Source organism: Maylandia zebra, linkage group LG23, assembly GCF_041146795.1.
Source record: "Maylandia zebra isolate NMK-2024a linkage group LG23, Mzebra_GT3a, whole genome shotgun sequence".
NCBI lineage: Eukaryota > Metazoa > Chordata > Actinopteri > Cichliformes > Cichlidae > Maylandia > Maylandia zebra.
The window spans coordinates 25246727-25265107 of NC_135188.1; the positions used below are offsets into that span (position 1 = coordinate 25246727).

The following is an 18381-nucleotide window of genomic DNA, read 5'->3' on the forward strand; positions in this document are numbered from 1 at the left end:
CACGACAAATATTAGCCACTGGTTAGTGTTTTATGATAAATGGACTGGTTCTGATATAGTGCTGTTCTACTCTACCTGAGCACTCAAAGCACTTTATACAACTTGCCTCATTCACCCATTCACACCCACTCACACAAGCACTTTTTCTTCACAAGTGCTCTCTATCTTTGAGGTTAGTATCTTGTCCAAGGATATTTGGCATCCATATCAGAGCAGCCAGGGATCGAACCACCAACCTGATGTCTTCACTTTTAACAACAAACATTTGGATTTAAATACAACATCTTATTTTAACTTTGTGGATTTGATTTGAGGATTTATATTTAACATTAACACCACATATGGCTGTAAATGTGGTAATAAAAAATGTGCAGTTTAAAACAGGAGCCCCTTATCGAACAGATAAATTAGTTTTGGAGGTTTTTTGGAAAACTTCACTGTTCTGGTCTGTTTTTACGGAGTTTGGTTTGGTTTTCTCTTGTTGAGTGTATCGGTACTCTTGTCTTGTCCCCCTTTGCTTTTATGTGCTACCTGAGTTACTTTTCTTCTGTTTCCTTGTGTTTTTGTTTCTTTTTTCCTTTTAGGACTTCAGTTTGTTTGTTTTTTTTACTTACATCAGCCATCAGATTTTGCTCTTTCATCCTGCGATTGGAAACAGCAACAGTATTTTTCTACTAAACAAATTCAATTAACTAACCTAAAGGTTTTTTTTTAATAATGAGTAATATCATATATCCAGTATTTTGTCCTATGTGGTTTTTGTTCAGTCAAAACATGCAAATTAAAGATATTAACTTCTGCTTTCAAATCACAAGGGAGATTTTTCTCTATTTTCTGATGTGCTAGACACTAAAAAAAGAAGCATGTTAGAGGATTAAAATTATATTTTTATGTTTTGGAAAAATCTCAGGGTCTGAAAGGAGGTGTGTCCCTCGGTGTGGTCAGAAGAGTTGGAAAAAGTAGATTTAGTAGATCTTACCAGAGGACCTGGTTTACCAACATGGCCGGGTGTGCCACGTTTACCCTAAGAGAAAAACACAGATTAAGATAAATAACTTAATGTGGAAACATATCTTTGCATTTTTTTTTTCCTTTTCTTGTCATGTGGCTCAATTATTTGTCTCATACCACAGAGCCGGTCGTTCCGGCTCGGCCTCTTTCTCCCTGCATCCCAGGTGGTCCCTGAAACCAAAGATGGAGTCAGTATCTCTGCAGCAGACTAATATCCTCTCTTTTTAACTGTGTTTTTTAACTTACCACTGGACCAGGAGCTCCCATTGCACCAGGAGTACCAGAAGCACCCTGCAAATCATAGACACCGAGCAGTTATGCACAGATTGTGCAGCACATGTGACCGAAACAACCTTTCAAACGTGGAAACAAGTGATCAAATTTCTGTTTGGAGTTTGATTTTGGAGTTAATTTAAAAATCCTGTTTCATTCTGAAACTAAAACATGAGATAAATGCAATGAAGTGTTTGTTATGAAAATGTTATGTAAAATAGTGTGATTCCAGTTCAGCTGCTTGTAGTAGAGGCAACAACAATTCACACAAATTAAATAGATTAGCGTTCTCCTTATCCATACTGACTGTTTTTTCTCTAGTTTAGCCTTTTTTGTGTGTGTTCTTGACACTGCTGTGTGTACCAGAGACGGGCCGTTACACAAGTGAGGAGAGTTTGGTGTAGAAGGACAGAGCATCGAGCAGGAGGAAAGATATCTACTCCCGAGGAACAGGAGGAGCATCACATGTGCCCCACAAAATGACCCACATCGGGCTATTCGTGGATGTTTCTGACAAAATGTGTCAGGAACAGACTTCAAGAGGTTGGCATGAGGTCAAAGAGTCATTGATGTTACGTAACCCTCATGCCGCATGCTTAGGTCCCACTAAAGGCTGTTGGGACCTGCAATCACAGCCCAACGCTGTGCAGAAACAACAGAACTGGCAGGGCCATCACTGGTGCCCTGTTCTCCTCACTGATATGAGCAGGTGTGTCAGACGTATCAGAATCGTTGGCAAATGTTATACTTCATTTTTAAGTACCACCAGCAGCAGCGGGCCTGCCAATTCTGCTGTTCTGAGACAAACGTCAATCAGGCTGCACAATGGCTCAGGATGGTTTCTGCTTCCTGACTGGAAAAACTGACTTCCATAAAGTTTAACCTCCCTCACAGAACAGAACATTGGTCATACATGCTCTTTGCTTCAATGGGTCAATGGTAATTTCATCTAAACAGGTCAACATCTTTTTACCACCTTGATAGCACGAAGATGCATACAAGTGTACATCTGGGCATTTAACACTAATCCAGTACCAAATGAGTGCCGTGTGATTCAGTGAATTTGATATATTTACATACATTAGGGCCAATTTAGCCTCTCTGTTTCATCTCTCAGGTGATTGAGATGTAGCTGTCTAACTAAAAGTGTCTCTGTTTAAAGCTAAAGCACATAGACATTTACAGTCACTGGAATCACCAGCTAACTTCACAAGCTTGTATTTGGACACAGTCGAACCATTAAATAATTTTTTTTAGATAATTTAAAGCAACTGCACTGAATATTGTTCCTTTAAGACTTAAACTATAATTCCTACTATTCTCTCAAAAGTGAGAGTTAGCTACCTTCACTCCAGCTGCTCCAGCCTTGCCTCTTGGTCCAACAAGTCCACTGTGTCCCTGTTGTAGAGGTTTAAATTCACAGACTGGTTAGTTCTTGATATTTCATACATGAAAACTAATGAGTAATAATGAGGAAAAAGGACTTACTTTGTGCCCTCTCAGTCCTGGATTACCTGGAAGTCCTGGGAATCCTCTTGCACCCTGTATTCAAAAGTAATCACATCATTCCTGATCGCGTTTTCGCTCACTGTCTCTCAGATTAGAGTAGGTTATTGTATCACTATTATCATGACAATAGTAGGATTAAATATTTTTTGGCATGACAACTGGTTACCGCTGATCCTGGGTATCCTGGTTCTCCGGTTGCTCCTGCAGGTCCGGGTTGTCCCTGGAAAAGACCATCAGGTGGTTATGGAATAATTACAGATAAAAGAAGAATCCTCATCAGTATCTGTTACATGACTCACATCAAGTCCAGGTTTTCCTGGTGGTCCATCAGGTCCTCGATGACCCGGCTCCCCCTGCAGACACACACGTACAGTCACATTTAAATTTCACTCTTTAACATGTAAAGAAGCATTAGAGTTAATCCAAGATGAAGAAACGAGTGTACCATCAGTCCTGGATCTCCAGCTTCTCCAGGAATTCCTTGACCACCAGCAGGACCCTGAGCAGGAAAATTAAAGGTCACATTTTTAGGCACACTTCCTACAAAGTAAAACTAATATTTGGCTCTAAAACTTCATTAGAGATAAAGACTCACTGGTGGTCCAGACGGTCCTGGAAGTCCTCGTGGTCCTGCTTCACCCTGAAATGGCAAACGATTATGCACTGCAGTTTAAACTCTTCAAGCTTCCGGATTTTGCATATGTAAAATATGCAGTTTAAAAGTGCTCACCCTGGATCCTGTTAGCATTGCAGATGGACCCGACTTCTCGCTAAAACCCGAAGCCATCTGTGTCACCAGGTTACCCTACCAGGAAGAGGTTGATCCAAAATGAATCATTCATGGAGAAAATTTGATTTGTTTGGTTTTTTCTTATGAAATTTGCATTAACTAATTAAAAGAAGTTGGAGAGCAGCTCACCCCAGGGTGCGAGGGATGCCCAGGTGGTCCCGGTTCTCCTGGATTTCCTGGTATACCGGGCTCACCATCAAATCCTGGAGGCCCTGGGAAACCCTGCAATTTGCATAGGTTAATGAGTGGCACCCAGAAGGTACTGACTGGTTACATGACCAGAAGCTTAATTCTGACATTTTGTTTGCAGTTTATGATTTTACTACAGTTATCCACATGTGAATAATGTGTAAATGTCAACGAGAGGGTGTGGTATCAGATTCGCTGCATCTACTTGAGGACTTTGAGGGCCTTGAGGTGCTTAATGCACCTTTATACTTGAAAAACTAAGAACCCTCCAGCATTCAGTAGCTGGCAGCTACTGAACACTGTTAGTAGCAACAACTTGACAAAATTATTTCCTGTGGGGCTTTATCAGTCTCTCACACTGTGGTGGAGGAGTATTGGTCCACGCTTGAGATTTTCATTGAGATTTTTGGTTGTTCATTTATGCACAGCTCTCTTAAGGTCCCATCACAGTATTTTAACTGGATTGAGGTCTGGACGTGGACTGGACCACTGCAGCACTTTGATTCTTTTCTTTTTCACTCATTCTGTTGTAGATTTGCTGCTGTGCTGTTAAGGTCAAGCTTTATCTGTCTTTTGTGGCTTGCTCAGATGCAGCTTTGCAAACCTAAACTGTGCTGGCATGTTTTTTCTTAGAGAGAAGAGGCGTTTTCCTGGAAACCTCTCCAAACAACCTATAACAGAGGCCTACAGAGTCTGACATGTAGCTCTTGGGTTTTTGCCTCATTTTTGAACCTGCTAAGGATCTGATGACTTTTATTACATCCTGATAAGCAAAACACTACAATCTTTACCACGACTGGCTATTTTATGCTACACTATTGAATGTTCATATTAAACAAACATATTAGATAAACTTTAAAACGTGTTTAAAGTAATACATGATTGCCAATGTTGTTTATATCTTTATCAATATCTGGCATCAGCCTGTCATCAACTTATTTGTATGTTAAACTGCTAAAGACTCACTACAGCTCACAAGCACACTGTGCTGCCCCTCTACAGCTGTCCAGAAGTCAGCCAATCAGAAGAAACTGACTAAAAGGAGGTGGACCTAAAGCTGGTCATACACTGTGCAATTTTTTCAGTCGCGTTTCAGCTTCTGCTCAAACTGCACGATTGACTCGCAGGGGTTAGAAGTTCATAGGTCACGATGCAGGGTCTCACACACCGATGCTCTGATGTGACCTGAGTGCTCACCGTAAAATGAAGGTTATAACAGAAATTCTGTCGCTCACTCTCCCTCTCCGTCTTTCACTCACACAGACACACCACCACCATCAACTTTGCTAAATTGCAAATGAAAAACATTGATCAGGCAGCTGTGATTGAGCAGCGATGTAGATCCAACTATTTTCACGGTTGTTGTGGTCGTGATAATTTTGTGAGGCCACATTGAAAAGGCTCGGATAAGCTTGCCATAGTTCTACAAGTTGTGCCTCCATGGCTTGTGTCCGGATCACACGCTGCACTGCTGTGCTGCGCCGTCTTTTTCGCTGACATTTGTGTTTGCGCCTGCGCAGTGTGAGAAGCTGCGGTGACACCCTCACGATGGTCACGACCAAGCGATTGATGATCGGGAGCTGGTCGTGAGGTGTAGTGATGGGATTTCCGGCTCTTTTCAGAGAACCGGCTCTTTCGGCTCGGCTCACTAAAACGAGCCGGCTCCTTCGGCTCCGAACCGACTCTTCAGGGTGTTATGTTGCTTTAATTAATTTATTATTAACAATAATATAAAATTATGCACAAAAGGAATTACTAATGTAAAAAAAAATGTTTTATTTATATATGTTTATATATAAATATATGCGGCGGCCCCTAGAGACAAAAAACGTACAAACTCCAAAACACATTTCTAGCGTTAACTGAATTTCCAAAACAGAGCTACCTAGATCACTTAAATTACACAATTGAAAGCATATGTGTATTGTTTGTGTATTTATACACAAGCATTCATATATATTCAAATAATAAATAAAAAAATATGCTCATTTACCTGTTACTACCACACACCAAATCCGGTTGTTGGTACTTCCTGGCTTGTGTAGCCACTAAGTAACAAAAGCTCAACACTACTGCGCCTAGCATCCTAGAGCACTTCTGTTGTGTTTTGTACGTGCTTCTGAGTTTTTACGTGCTTTGTCTCTAGGGGCCACCATAAATATACTTTTATTTATTCACTCCACATAAAATGTAATAAATAAATAATACAAAAACCAACTATTCACATTTCAACTTTTAACTATTTAAATTTTCAGCTTTTTCCTTTTAAACAAATTTAAAGTGAAACAACACAAAACACTGCAAACCACAACACAATTAAATATAAATTAAAATATGAAAACAAAAAGAAGATGCATATTCTCTGTCATATGGACCTGCATGAATAAACTTTCTGAATCCTTTATCATCCACAACTGAAAATAGTTGTGGATGATTACTATACCTTTCTAATGTGACGCTGTTGCCCCTGGCTCTCTTTCTCTCCCTCCCGCTCTGTTCCTGTGCTACTGTGAGTGTAACTACCGCCCCTCCCCCTCTTCCCAGCGCAAAAGCACAAGACAAGGCTCGCATGCAGAGTGAAGTGGAAAAAAAGTGCGAGAGAGAGGGTGAGAGAAAGAAAAAAAAAACCCCACGGCTTGCGATAAGGAGCCGGCTCGCGTTGTTCACGTCAAAGATCCGGGTCTAAGAGCCGTGTAGTTCGCAACCGACAAATGACTAGTGAGTTGTTAATCGCTTCTCGTTACCCCACGTATACTACACGATGCACGAGACACAGACGATGAAGGCCAAAATCAGGCCGATCACCAAAACGGTCGCACGACTCAAAAATCGGCTCAAAATGGGGCAAAAAAATCGCACAGTGTAAGCCCAGCATTAAAGAGGCAGCACCTAAAAAACATCTTGTTTAACATGTTGATGAACTGCGGGCTGCAGTTGAAGTTGCATTGTAGCATTGCTATGTAGCATTCTCACCAAAACAAACAAACAGATTTTTAGTTATGATGTTGTGTTTAAATTAAACTATCCAGCAATTAAACATTAACTGTGGTAGTATAACAGTTGCAGGAGCTATTTTCTTTCATCGTGGACATCACCTATTAACTCATAGGTCCACTAGTTCCCTGTGTATTGGTTTCAACTTACCCGTCTGCCTTTAAAGCCTCTTGGTCCAGGGCTTCCCTGAGCCCCTGGAGGACCCTGAGCAAAGAGAACAAGCCATAAGCGCATTGAAACATTGGTCACTGTCTAATTACTGGAATAATCATGCAGTGAAAATAGTATACACTGTAAAAAAAATTATAATATAAAAGTATTTTACTGTGTATTTTACAGTTCTGTACTGTTCTTCTAGTCTATTCACATAATAGACTTCAAATGTAAATTAACGTAAAATCACTGTAAGTGTCATAAAACATAATTTTCTTGTTTTTTAAATGTATCTGTCTGTACATATGCATATTTAGATTGTTAAAATACATTCACAAATGTATCATAATTTCACAAATATTTGTCCGTTATTTGAAAGATTGAACTGTTAAATTCAAATGTAATGCTATGGAAAAATATATAAAATGATTCTTATGAACTTTTTTACATCAAATAATAATTATTATTATTGTTATTTATGGCGATCGTGGCTCAAGAGTTGGCAGTTCGCCTTGTAATCAGAAGGTTGCAAGGCCCCTTCGAGCCCTGGCTCAGATACTCTCAGTCGTTTTGTCCTTGGGCAAGACACTTCACCTACCACCTACTGGTGAGGGCCAGAGGGGAATTATGAAGTGGAATTGTAAAGCGCTATGAGGGTCTCAAAAAGCGCTATATGAATGCAATCCATTATTATTTAAACCAACTGTTAACTGTATATTTCTGTACATTGAAGTATTATTATTCGTATTGCCGCATTCATTGACCTTGTTTATAGGTAAGTTCATTGTTTAATCACATTAAAATGTTCCTAATTTAATGTTTAAAAGCACTTGAAAAAGGCAAAATCGCATGTAAAATTAGGGCAACAAACTGTATTGTCATTACTGGAAATAACCGTATTTTCATGAGAAAGTTATTTTCTGGTATTATTTCGGCGCCCCAGCTGACGGAATATTACTTTTTTCTTAGGATTTTTTTTTTTACGGTGTACATGAAAGCATTTGTCCTGGTAATTGTAATAACACATGTTAGTATTGCATTTTGCTGCCCTCTACTGTGACTCCAGTTATCATGTGTAATACTGTGACAGCAAACAGAAAGATAACAAGGACAGACAGGGGGATGAAAGAAAGAAAAAAGCTCACCGAGGGTCCTGAAGGTCCAGGAATCCCCACCACCTTCACAACACAAGAAAAATTAAGTTCATTAAATGAATTATTAAGACTTTTATCTAGTCATAATTAATTAAAAAAGTTAAATTTATATGCAAAGTGCACTAACGCCTAACTTTTTCCTTTTACTTACATATGGGATGTCTCCTGGTTCACCCTTTTGCCCCTAAAAATAAAGCCAAGCAACACTTTTTAGTGACAATGTTCCCAATTTAAGATATTTTTCTTAACTGACTGTATGACTTACCTTGAGGCCCATAATTTCTTGGGAAAAAAAGAGAAAAAAATATTTTTATTTATTTTATTTTTCACAATTTATGTAGTAAATCTTACCCTTTAAAGAACCCTTTAAATAAAGATAAGACATAAAATAAAGTATCTAAGTTTTATAAGGGGTGTAAATCTAACACAAAGTGACCATCTCTCTTCTGGATGCAGGTAAATCTGTCTCACCTATCATCCTGCTGGCACTTGCGAAGTTGTCGCACACAGGGCAGCACTCTCCCGCGGGCGTGACAGCCTTCTCACAGTTTGACAGGACCTCGCACTGTATCTCATCACAGACAGTGACGCCGTTGTCACAGACGCACACGCGACAAGGTTCGGGTTTCCAGATGTCATTGTGATGGTAGACCTCCCCATTGACTTTGCAGTTTTCCTCCTTCTTCTCATCTGCAGCTGCAAGAAAAAACCCCAAAATGGCTCAAACAGATGGACAGACAACCAGGAAATTCATTTACACATTCTTGGGAGCAACAAACAACCGTGATCTCCTTTCCTTCCCCTGTACACATAAAGTCATAAACAATACATCATCATAACAGCATTTGCTTTTTTACATTATGAATTAGAAAATTTTAAAAATTCGATTTTTCATTTTATAACATACTCATTGTTGTGGTATGGACTGAAGTTCCATTTACAGACAGGGGCGTCACCAAGGGGGGGGTCTGGGGGGGCACTGGCCACCCCCGGCAAGACTGCGAAATATTGGTAATAATTTCAATAAATGTGAACACAATAGAGAGGAAGAATCTTTAAAGTGCTGGTTGGGACTGCCAATCAATCAGTCAGTCAATAAATTAAAACAGATAATTATGGATTTAAAAATGTTATTTGGTTTTCATATGTACCTATTTTTCAGTGATGTCAACTTTAATATCAGGAAATTAACTAGACATATAATTATTTTCTGTCTCTCTGTTCTATAGGTTACTTATTTTATTTATAGGTTAGGTTACTTTTTTTCAAGTAACCTATATTTGACAACAGATGTGCCAACCCAATATTTTTTACTGGCCCTCATATGGCCGCCGCTATGAAAAAATTCTGGCGGAACCTCTGTTCACAGAGCACCCTTGTAGTTTCACTCATCACATTTTAAAAAGTTTTTTAACGAGTTTTTGTTGTTTTGTTTTGTTTTTTCAGGCTAATTTCAGCTAATCAACACATATTTGATCAAAAACTTGTTGCGGGGGGACCAGCAAAAAAATTCTGCCCTGGGGCCTCATTAAAGGCTCGTCCAGTCCTGGATCAACCATATAGTAAATTATATTTTCAATCACATAAAATGGACTTTTTACCTGTTGCGGGGTCTGTACTGGGAATCAATGTTGAAGCTGCAGTCAAGCACACAGGGCAACACTCGCCCTCTGGGGTCACCGTTTTTTGGCAGTCACCGAGGTCCTCGCAAACCACATCTTCACACATGGCGGTCCCCTTATTGCACACACACACCCGACATGGCTCTGGGCTCCACATGTCATTGTCAGCATAGACTTTTCCATTTTCTGTGCAGGTGTCTTCATGAAAGAGAAACTCAGTTAGTATGTGCTGCAACGGGCTGTCACTGGATTTTAAAAAAAGGATCTACATTTTAATGGAAATTCCCACAACTTTGCAAATTTACTGGAAAACACACATTTTAAAAATAAAACATACTCGTTTATGAATCCATACTGTTGGATTCCTTCAAAAATACAGTCAAAAAATGTAAAGTATGTGTGTTTTCTAGTCCTTAAAATACCAGCATCTTACTCTAACATGCATGAATCTCACGACCATGCCCACAATCATCATTCTGGTGCATCATTAAGCCGAACTTTGTGCTTAGAGCAGCAGAAATACATCATCACAGATGCATGTAAAGAAATTATAAAAAAGCATTAAACATGACAAAGAAGATGTTGATTTCCCAGAGGAATACACCTTATTTGTTGAATAAGTTACTTTCTCAGCTTGTTTTTTTTTTTTGGGGTGTGTGGCAGTAAAACTGGTCGCAGCTCCCTTATTTCTTCTAAGAAACACAAAAGAATGAAGCTACCTCCAAAGTTTTTATTGCACACATTTAGTTGAGAGAAGTGAACTTATCTGGCAAAAACTTCATGTATTCCTTTTGCAAACTGAAAGGGAAACTCGGTACAGGTTCAAGAACAACATTTCACAGTGGTGTGCAGAGGACGGAGCTTGAAAAGGAGGGCATCGGGCTGTAAGAGAGAGCAGAGTACCACTGACGCCGGGACAAATGTGCAGGTTTCATTCCAGTTTTACCAGTTTGAGTGACTGAGCACACAGGACAGCACTCGCCCTCTGGGATCTCTGCGGTCTGGCAGTCACCTATATCCTCACACACCATGTCCTCACAAACCACCGTCCCCATTTCACACAAACAGACTCGACACGGCTCTGGGCTCCATATCTGATTGTTGGAGTAGAGTTTGCCATCCGCTGTACAGGAATCTTTATGACAAAGAACAGCAGCTGACTTCAGTATCATTTTCTGTGTCAGCTGTATATAATATAGTAGCTAAAAGATCATTAAAGCATCATTGTGGATTAGTAGTTTATGGGTTTGCACTTTTGCTCTGCCAGTTTTACTGAAGAAAGCAATATGATCTCCCCCTGCTGATAAAGCAACTTCTGCCTGTGTGTCCATTTCAGTTTTTGGAGAGGCAAAGCATAAAATGTACACAGTGGACTGTGTGTCTATTTTGCCCTGTTACTGGGTTGCAACACAGATGGAGCCATGAGGCAACTTAAAATGCCATTACAGAGGACCAGTTAAACTCATTCCCAGCTTTCTACTTTCACTCTGTGACACCATCAGACTAACATTCTGTGTCACAGTTCATAAAGAGTTTTATTTATCTCATACTGGCCCGTTATGTAGCCCCTTATTTCATTTTACTGCCTTTTACTGATCCCACCTTAAATGGCCACTTTCTTCTGATTGGACAACTTCTGGGAAAAAAGCCAAGGGGCAGCACCCAATGATTATGAGCAACTTCCTACTACTTCCTGTACTTTGTTAAGACAAGTCTGCTCATCGGTAAAGTAGGATACTTTTGAAAACTAACTAGTCAGAGCAAGAAAACTGAGTGATTACTCTAACAAAGTAATCACATATTATTTGAAGTCTTGATCATTTTTAATATGAATGTATGCCGCAGTATTTTGAGAAAAAGCACAAAAAATTCTCCTTAAGTGTATGGAATAATTATGCTTAATTCAAACAGTTTGAAATGGGAACTTAACTGTGTTTTACTGACCCTCCATCAACCCCAACCACCTCCTTCTATGTGCATAGTCACTGTAACTTTGTTAATTCAGTTCCACCTTTGCCCCCCATCATAATTACTTGATTCACAGTCTCTGTCTTCCACTCAATATCACTGCATTCCCATAAGCACTAGCTCTGCTCTGTGTTTGGGGCCAATTCTCACAGGTCAGCATGCTAACACTCGTTACACTTACTGAAAGTTAGCAAACAGACATTTTTTTTTAAATAAAATCCCTTTTAAAACGTTCTTTGTTTTAATCTCATTTAGCCCAGACTTTATCTCACTACTGATGAACTCTCCTTCTAGAAAAACCTCAAGCTACCTGTTAGCAATAAAACAATTTTTACAAAATTACTTAATAAATTGATGAAGTACTTTTGGACTTCCTTTGACTTCTTGATACGCATTTATGCAGTTTGGATGAGGTGATGTCTTAAGACGTTTTACATGTATTTCTTTGTTCTTTTTCAGTTATTAATTTCTTTCAATCATATGACCTCTATCTTCTTTCGAGCATGTGACCCTGGAGCATTAAGTGAATAAGGTCCCAGTCACACAGCCCTACAGACTGGTCAATGACCATTGGTCATCTACTGGCCATGATGGGGAAGAATGTATTCCCCGACTGGCTGATGAAAAACTCATTGTGACCAGTTTGGTTGTTGGCAGTTTGGGATTTGTCTCCAGAGACTAGCTAATCCTGGAGTACATGTAAAATTGTGAAAAGTTGCACACAAATGGAGACAATTCACCATCAAGGTAAAAGCTGTGCCTTTTTTTTAGTTTCTCTACTTTTCAGCAAGTAGTCAACAATTGGTTGTAGTCAACTGTGGATCTTCCATGCAAACTTGAGGCTGATAACATCGAATGCAATTGTAACTAGGTTTTTGGTGTTGCTGATTTCAATTAATGACTGCCATCCAGCAACCAGCCGCCAGCAGGTGAGGAAATACACATTTTTCTGGTGGCAGTATCCTGTCCATCAATAGTAAAATAAGTTAACTGTAGTTAAAAAAACAAAACAACAGAAGCAAATGTGGGTGCCTTATTCTTGCATTCTACCTGAAGGCCACAAGATGGCGATAGCTCTGATTGGGCGAAAAAATAGATTGACTGCAGTGCTTTACTGCTCACTCATTGGTTAACAACTTGCTAATGAAAACACACACATTTGGTTATTCGCAACCAAGATAGCAATGGTGGAAACAGGACGTCAACAACCAGCGAGTGACGTCACAGAGGCAACGTCCATCTTTTATACTGGTTTTGATCATAACCAATACAGAGGAAAACTCAAGCAATACTTAGAGGACCTCTATGACTTGAGAATTTGTGTCTTTCCTTTGGTTTTTTTGATTTCCACTAACAAAATGTTCAATTATTGTCTCTGTAGTGCTGTGAAGATGTGCTGTAGTAAATAAAAAGGGCCATAAGGTCGTGATTTGTAGCACACAGGACAAATCACACTTGTTATAAGAATACCACAGGTAATAAAAAGTGGGAAAGCAGTGTGGATATTTATGGAACAGACATCCCAGTGTTTGAATCTGTCCAACATGAAGCTCAAAATATTTATTACCAGTTTTATTGTCCGTGTTCGGAGGCTGTTGCGTGGCTGCTGAGCACACAGGGCAGCACTCGCCCTGAGGCGCCACAGTGGTCTCACAGTCGCCTAGCTCTTCACACACCACCTCCTCACACACCACAGTCCCTGTGTCACACACACAGACTCGACACGGCTCTGGGCTCCATATCTGATTGTTGGAGTAGGTCGTGCCATTTTCTGTGCAGGTATCTTCATGAGACAGAACAGCAGCTGCATGAGTATCGTGGGTGAGTCCCTTTCAGCCCGTACGTCATTGTGAGGGTTTCATCAATGGTTGCTAGCAGATTTCCGCAGTTTCCCGTAGTTTGCAAGCAAGACAATGACTTGTCTGCACTTGCTAACTACTGGCTGAATTGCAGTTACATTTTAAAAGTGTAAATGGTGAACAATCACCTTCAAAGTAAAGGTTGTTTCAAAAGGTCAACTTTTACTTTGAAGGTGAATGCTCTTCAGTTTTATTGCCACTCATTCCCAAGTTGGCCAGTGATTTCAGATGAGTTGCTGCTTCCCATGAAAACTGCTACCGACCAAGGCAATCATAAGGAGTTTTCTGGTGCAGCAGCCTCTTTGTGACCGATTTCATGGCAATTGCCAGCAGCCTTCACCATCCACTCGACAACTACAGCCATTCATCCATTCATCTATTAAATATCGCTTATCCAGTTAACTCATCTGAAGGGAAAGACAGAATAGACCCCAGTCCAATCAAGTGATATAATCTCTCCAGCATGTCCTAGGTCTGCCTCTGGGCCTCCTCCTGGTAGGATATACCTGGAATATGTCAACTAGGAGACGACGCAGGATGTTGGAGGCATCCTGGTTCCTGCCCGAACCACCTCAATGGATCCCTTCAATGTAGAGAAGCAGTGCTTCTACTCCGAGCCCCTCCCAAATGATGGAGCTCCTAAACCTATCTCTAAGGGAGAGGCCAGCCACTTGTATCCCTGACCTCATTCTTTCATTCACTACCCAGAGGTCATGACTACTGCTGAGGGTAAAGACTTAGAATGATGGTAAATCAAAAGCTTTGCTTTTATGCTCAGCTCTCTTCTCCACAACAGATGCTTACTTACTTGAGTACTTGGGGTGGTGGTAACTCATCCCGATCCTGGTGTGGAGACTGACTGACTGACTGACATGGGAATATAAATTTTTAGGGGTCGCAACTGGGGTCATTCTGTGGCCTGGGCCTAACATAGCTTGCATGTTTTTAGGCTGTGGGATGAACTGGAGGTACTGGAGAGAACCACACAGACAACTCAACTCAGGAAGTCCTCAGCTGGCTAACAGAGGCCTTCTTGGGTGCTAAGCACTGTAACAGTACATCACTACAAAATGCAAGTAGATGTTTCCACAATTTAGATTTGAAAGTTTTTTCCAGATGTGAGCAGCATAGCAGCTAAAAGCAGCTTCAGCAGATTTGGCTCAAACCACAAATTGACCAGAAACAACTGAATCTGTTTTCCTGCCAGCAGCTTTGTTATCATATCACCAGCTGTATACAAAAACACATTGTACTGAAAACCTCACAATGACCAGCTGAAAGGGAGCTGCAGGTGGATTATATCCCCATACTGAAGGTAGAGCTGCAGTGGTTTACCTGCTTTAGGTTCTGTCGTGTGAGTTGAGCACACGGGGCAACACTCGCCCTTTGGAGTCACCGCCATCTGGCAGCCACTCAGCTCCTCACACACCTCGTCCTCACACACTACAGCCCCCGAGTCGCACACACAGACCCGACACAGCTCTGGGCTCCATGTCTCATAGTTGCGGTAGACTTTTCCATTTTCTGTACAGCTGTCTGAGTCAAGCAGAGCAGCAATCAACATCTGGAGAGGTATGTGTGTATTAATATTCTTTAAATCAACCACAGAGAGAGGGTATTTCTTCTGGAGCAGTAGATCTACAGCAACACAAACCCCGTCTTTAATGTGATGTATATTAATCCATCAGGATGCACCAGCTGCCCTTTAAATAAGAGTTAATTTATTCAATAGATATGTAAAATGGAGGCAGTGCTGTTTGGGATATAGAATAAGTGCACTCTGCAGCACTTTTTAATTTCTCTAAACTGCTGTGTGAAGGTTAATTAAAAATCACCCTACATGGGACTCAGTCCCATGTAGGGTTGTGGAGAACAGCACCTTATCTACAAGGAGAGGTACTACTGTACTGCAGTGTCTTTACTTTTTTTTTTTTTTTTCAATTTAAGGCAATATAATATCTAAAATAATCAAATTGACATGAGTTCAGTGACCCTACCATGTACTGTAAAACCTCACAGCCTGAACAAGAAATGTTCAGTGTTTTTGCTATGAGGTTACAGGAAGAGTCTCTCCTCACTGGTGTGGGAAATACAGTAGGAAGACCACACCAACAGGACGAATGATTCACTCACATTTCTTACTAAAAATATATGGATTTTAAAACTTCTTTAGGAGCATGTGGCGCCCAGCAGACTCCAATTTTCTCAACAAAAAGCAGCAGTGAACCCAGCGCACCGTGACTCGCACAGAGCAAAATGCTTGTTACCGTAATTATGATTAAATCCTGTCAAAGCTGTTTAAGTCCTTTATCAAAGCAGCTTTTCAGCAAGTTTCAACCTGAGCAACAGTGATCTTTGAAAGTGCACCCACCCAACGTCAGTTAGTACCGGCCACTTTATTAGGTACACATTACTAATTACATGGTTGGAGCGCCTTTTTCCTTCAGAGATTTTGGTCCACGCTGAAATATCACAAACCTCAAATCATCTCAAACTGGTTTCTTAAAGATGACAAGGAGTTAAGTGAACTGTAATGGCCTCTACAGTCACCAGATCTCAAACCAGTAGAGCCCCACTGGGGTGTGATGGAACAGGAGATCTCTCAAATCTCTGAAAAATATTTCCAGCACTTTGTTGACTCTGTGCCATGAAGAAGCAGTTCTGAAGGCAAAAAAGGTCTCAACTGGGCACTATCAAGGTGTACCTAATAAAGTGGCATATCAAAGGATATAAAAACTACCCATCAGTATATATGTTTTTTTCCCCCTCAGGTCAGTAAAAGTAGATCGTTTGGCAATAAAACTCTGTGAAGGAAAAATCGATTTAAATGTTGTGCATATTTTAAAACAGCCTGCAGGGGGCGACTGTGGTTGCATAGAAGTCTCAGCTTCCTTAGTAAACCGTTTCCTGATGAGTTTCGGGGCTCAGGTATTCAGGTACTCAGGTCAAACTGAATAAAGCATGAAACTCATTATGGTCTTTAATTGAGTCCGAAAGAGGACAAGCCAGTATATGCTCATTGGCTAACAGAACTTTAACCACACCTCAGTAGCCAATGAGCCAGTGACTATTAGTTTTGTGGTTAGAGCCTGTTTGTTGTGACAGGTTTCAAATGCTCAGCTTGAGGTTTTATGTGATGTCATGGTGCCTTCATCCATCTTTTACATACAGTCTATGGACAGTGCAAACTACAAAGATGTCTTTTACCTTTAAAGTCAGCTAAACATAAACGGAAAAAAATTTTGATTTCAAACTGAGACACTTGATCTTATTACTAAGAATCTCCACGAACATCCTTCTCCCTCATGACAGACACTTTCAGGTAAATTGCTTCTGAGCAGTCAGTGACTAGACTGTGGTTGAATTTGACAGCTTCTGGCTGCATGCGACGATAAAAGTGTCTGTATGCAAGTATGCAATCATGTCTGCAACAGCGACGTCTCTTGTCACTCAATTATATACATAAAGCAAGGCCAGACGTGTAGTTTTCATGTCAAAAATCTATCAGCATGTCAGTTAATCAGGGGCTAAAATATAAGGTGAAAGGAGCCTGTTTAAATATTGTAATTTAGAAAAATGACAGAAAACAGAGCTGCCTCGTTCAGCAGCAGGTCCTGGGGGTAAAATAAACAAAAATGCACTTATTTTCAGAACCCTCTTATTTAAGTTTTTTATACCTACATTGACCCAAATAAATTTTCCTTGAATTAAATGTACATGCCAGCACGTATTAACATATTTATGCAGTGTAAGAGGGCAGATTTAGGCACTTTCATCCTGCTGGCCTTGGATGAAGCCGTGTCCCTGCCATGAAATCATCCCAAAACAGTAAAAACATTTAAAAAAAAAAAAGGGGGGGGGGGGGGGGGGGGGGGGGGTACAGATAGCCACCTGCTGCAGGCTTTCTGAGTGCATTTTAATCCTGGCAGTTTAGTGACGTCCCTAAGCACTAATTATGTGGTAGAGCCGCTCCCCACCAGAGAGGCTGCTTCTTGAATGCAGCAGTTATTTCAGTGGAAACCACAGCAGCTGTATTATTATACGTTGGGCTCAGAGGCTGTGGTTTCACTTTATTTGGGAGGTGCCACACCCGGAGAAACCTCCTGCCATGAAACCTGCTTCACCCTGTAGCTGCAGCGTCTTTACCAAGCAGGGCTCTTAATACCAGTAATTAACTCTGGTATTTAATCTGCAAAAGCTCATTTTTCTTCATCACTTCTGCAGATAAAATGTAGTTTTTTTCACTTAAACTTTATACTGCAGACTTTATACTCTTGGGCAGTGCCTCAGCTATTTTTATGTGATTATAGCTTATATATACAGTACAGCATGAGGTCAATTATCATGACTAGCTGTGGTTTTCTTTTCAGCTTTCCACCCATGCTTTCTGACTACAGGCTTAGTTTTTAAACCATATTCAGTTCGCAAAAACAGGACTTCCGACTAGAGATTCACAAAGTGAGGGATGAGTCATGTTAAGATGATTTATGATATGAAAAAGGAACTGTAATATTGTTCTTTACCATTTATTAAAACTTATTTCAATAAATAGGATGGGAAGGTGATATAAAATCAGTCTGTGCTAATTTCTCATACTTATTTTACACCAACAGTCAATATTTTGATGACTTTTTATTTTACTTTTTTCATCTGAATACTTTCTCTTTTAAAGGTTCAAAAACAATGAAAATGATTGAAATGGAGAAATCCAACATTACAAACTTGGTTTCAAGAGTAACCAGGAACAGTCCTGAAGGCTATACCTTAGATTTAAAGGGTCACAATAAAGAATCCCAATCCACACACTGCTTAAAAAATCTATAAGAACCAGTGAAAAGCAAACATGTGCAGAAACTTGC

The 18381-nt window shown here is 40.2% G+C and overlaps 1 protein-coding gene across 2 annotated transcripts in view; it reads right to left on the minus strand.

Annotated features, from left to right (window-relative positions):
- LOC101486445 (uncharacterized) overlaps positions 1-18381 on the minus strand; it is a 35330-nt gene that overhangs the window by 13998 nt on the left and 2951 nt on the right. The window contains exons 2-19 of one of the 2 annotated variants that reach the window (XM_024798778.2): positions 10642-10830; positions 9675-9893; positions 8545-8769; positions 8339-8355; positions 8225-8257; positions 8065-8097; positions 6917-6970; positions 3713-3805; positions 3524-3598; positions 3389-3433; positions 3239-3292; positions 3093-3146; positions 2960-3013; positions 2773-2826; positions 2629-2682; positions 1258-1302; positions 1129-1182; positions 980-1024 (exon numbers count right to left, since the gene is read on the minus strand). In XM_024798778.2, the coding sequence (XP_024654546.2) occupies positions 980-1024; positions 1129-1182; positions 1258-1302; positions 2629-2682; positions 2773-2826; positions 2960-3013; positions 3093-3146; positions 3239-3292; positions 3389-3433; positions 3524-3598; positions 3713-3805; positions 6917-6970; positions 8065-8097; positions 8225-8257; positions 8339-8355; positions 8545-8769; positions 9675-9893; positions 10642-10830 (1397 nt within the window). The remainder of the gene's footprint in view (positions 1-979; positions 1025-1128; positions 1183-1257; positions 1303-2628; positions 2683-2772; positions 2827-2959; positions 3014-3092; positions 3147-3238; positions 3293-3388; positions 3434-3523; positions 3599-3712; positions 3806-6916; positions 6971-8064; positions 8098-8224; positions 8258-8338; positions 8356-8544; positions 8770-9674; positions 9894-10641; positions 10831-18381) is intronic. The other variant, XM_024798779.2, reaches the window with a different exon arrangement.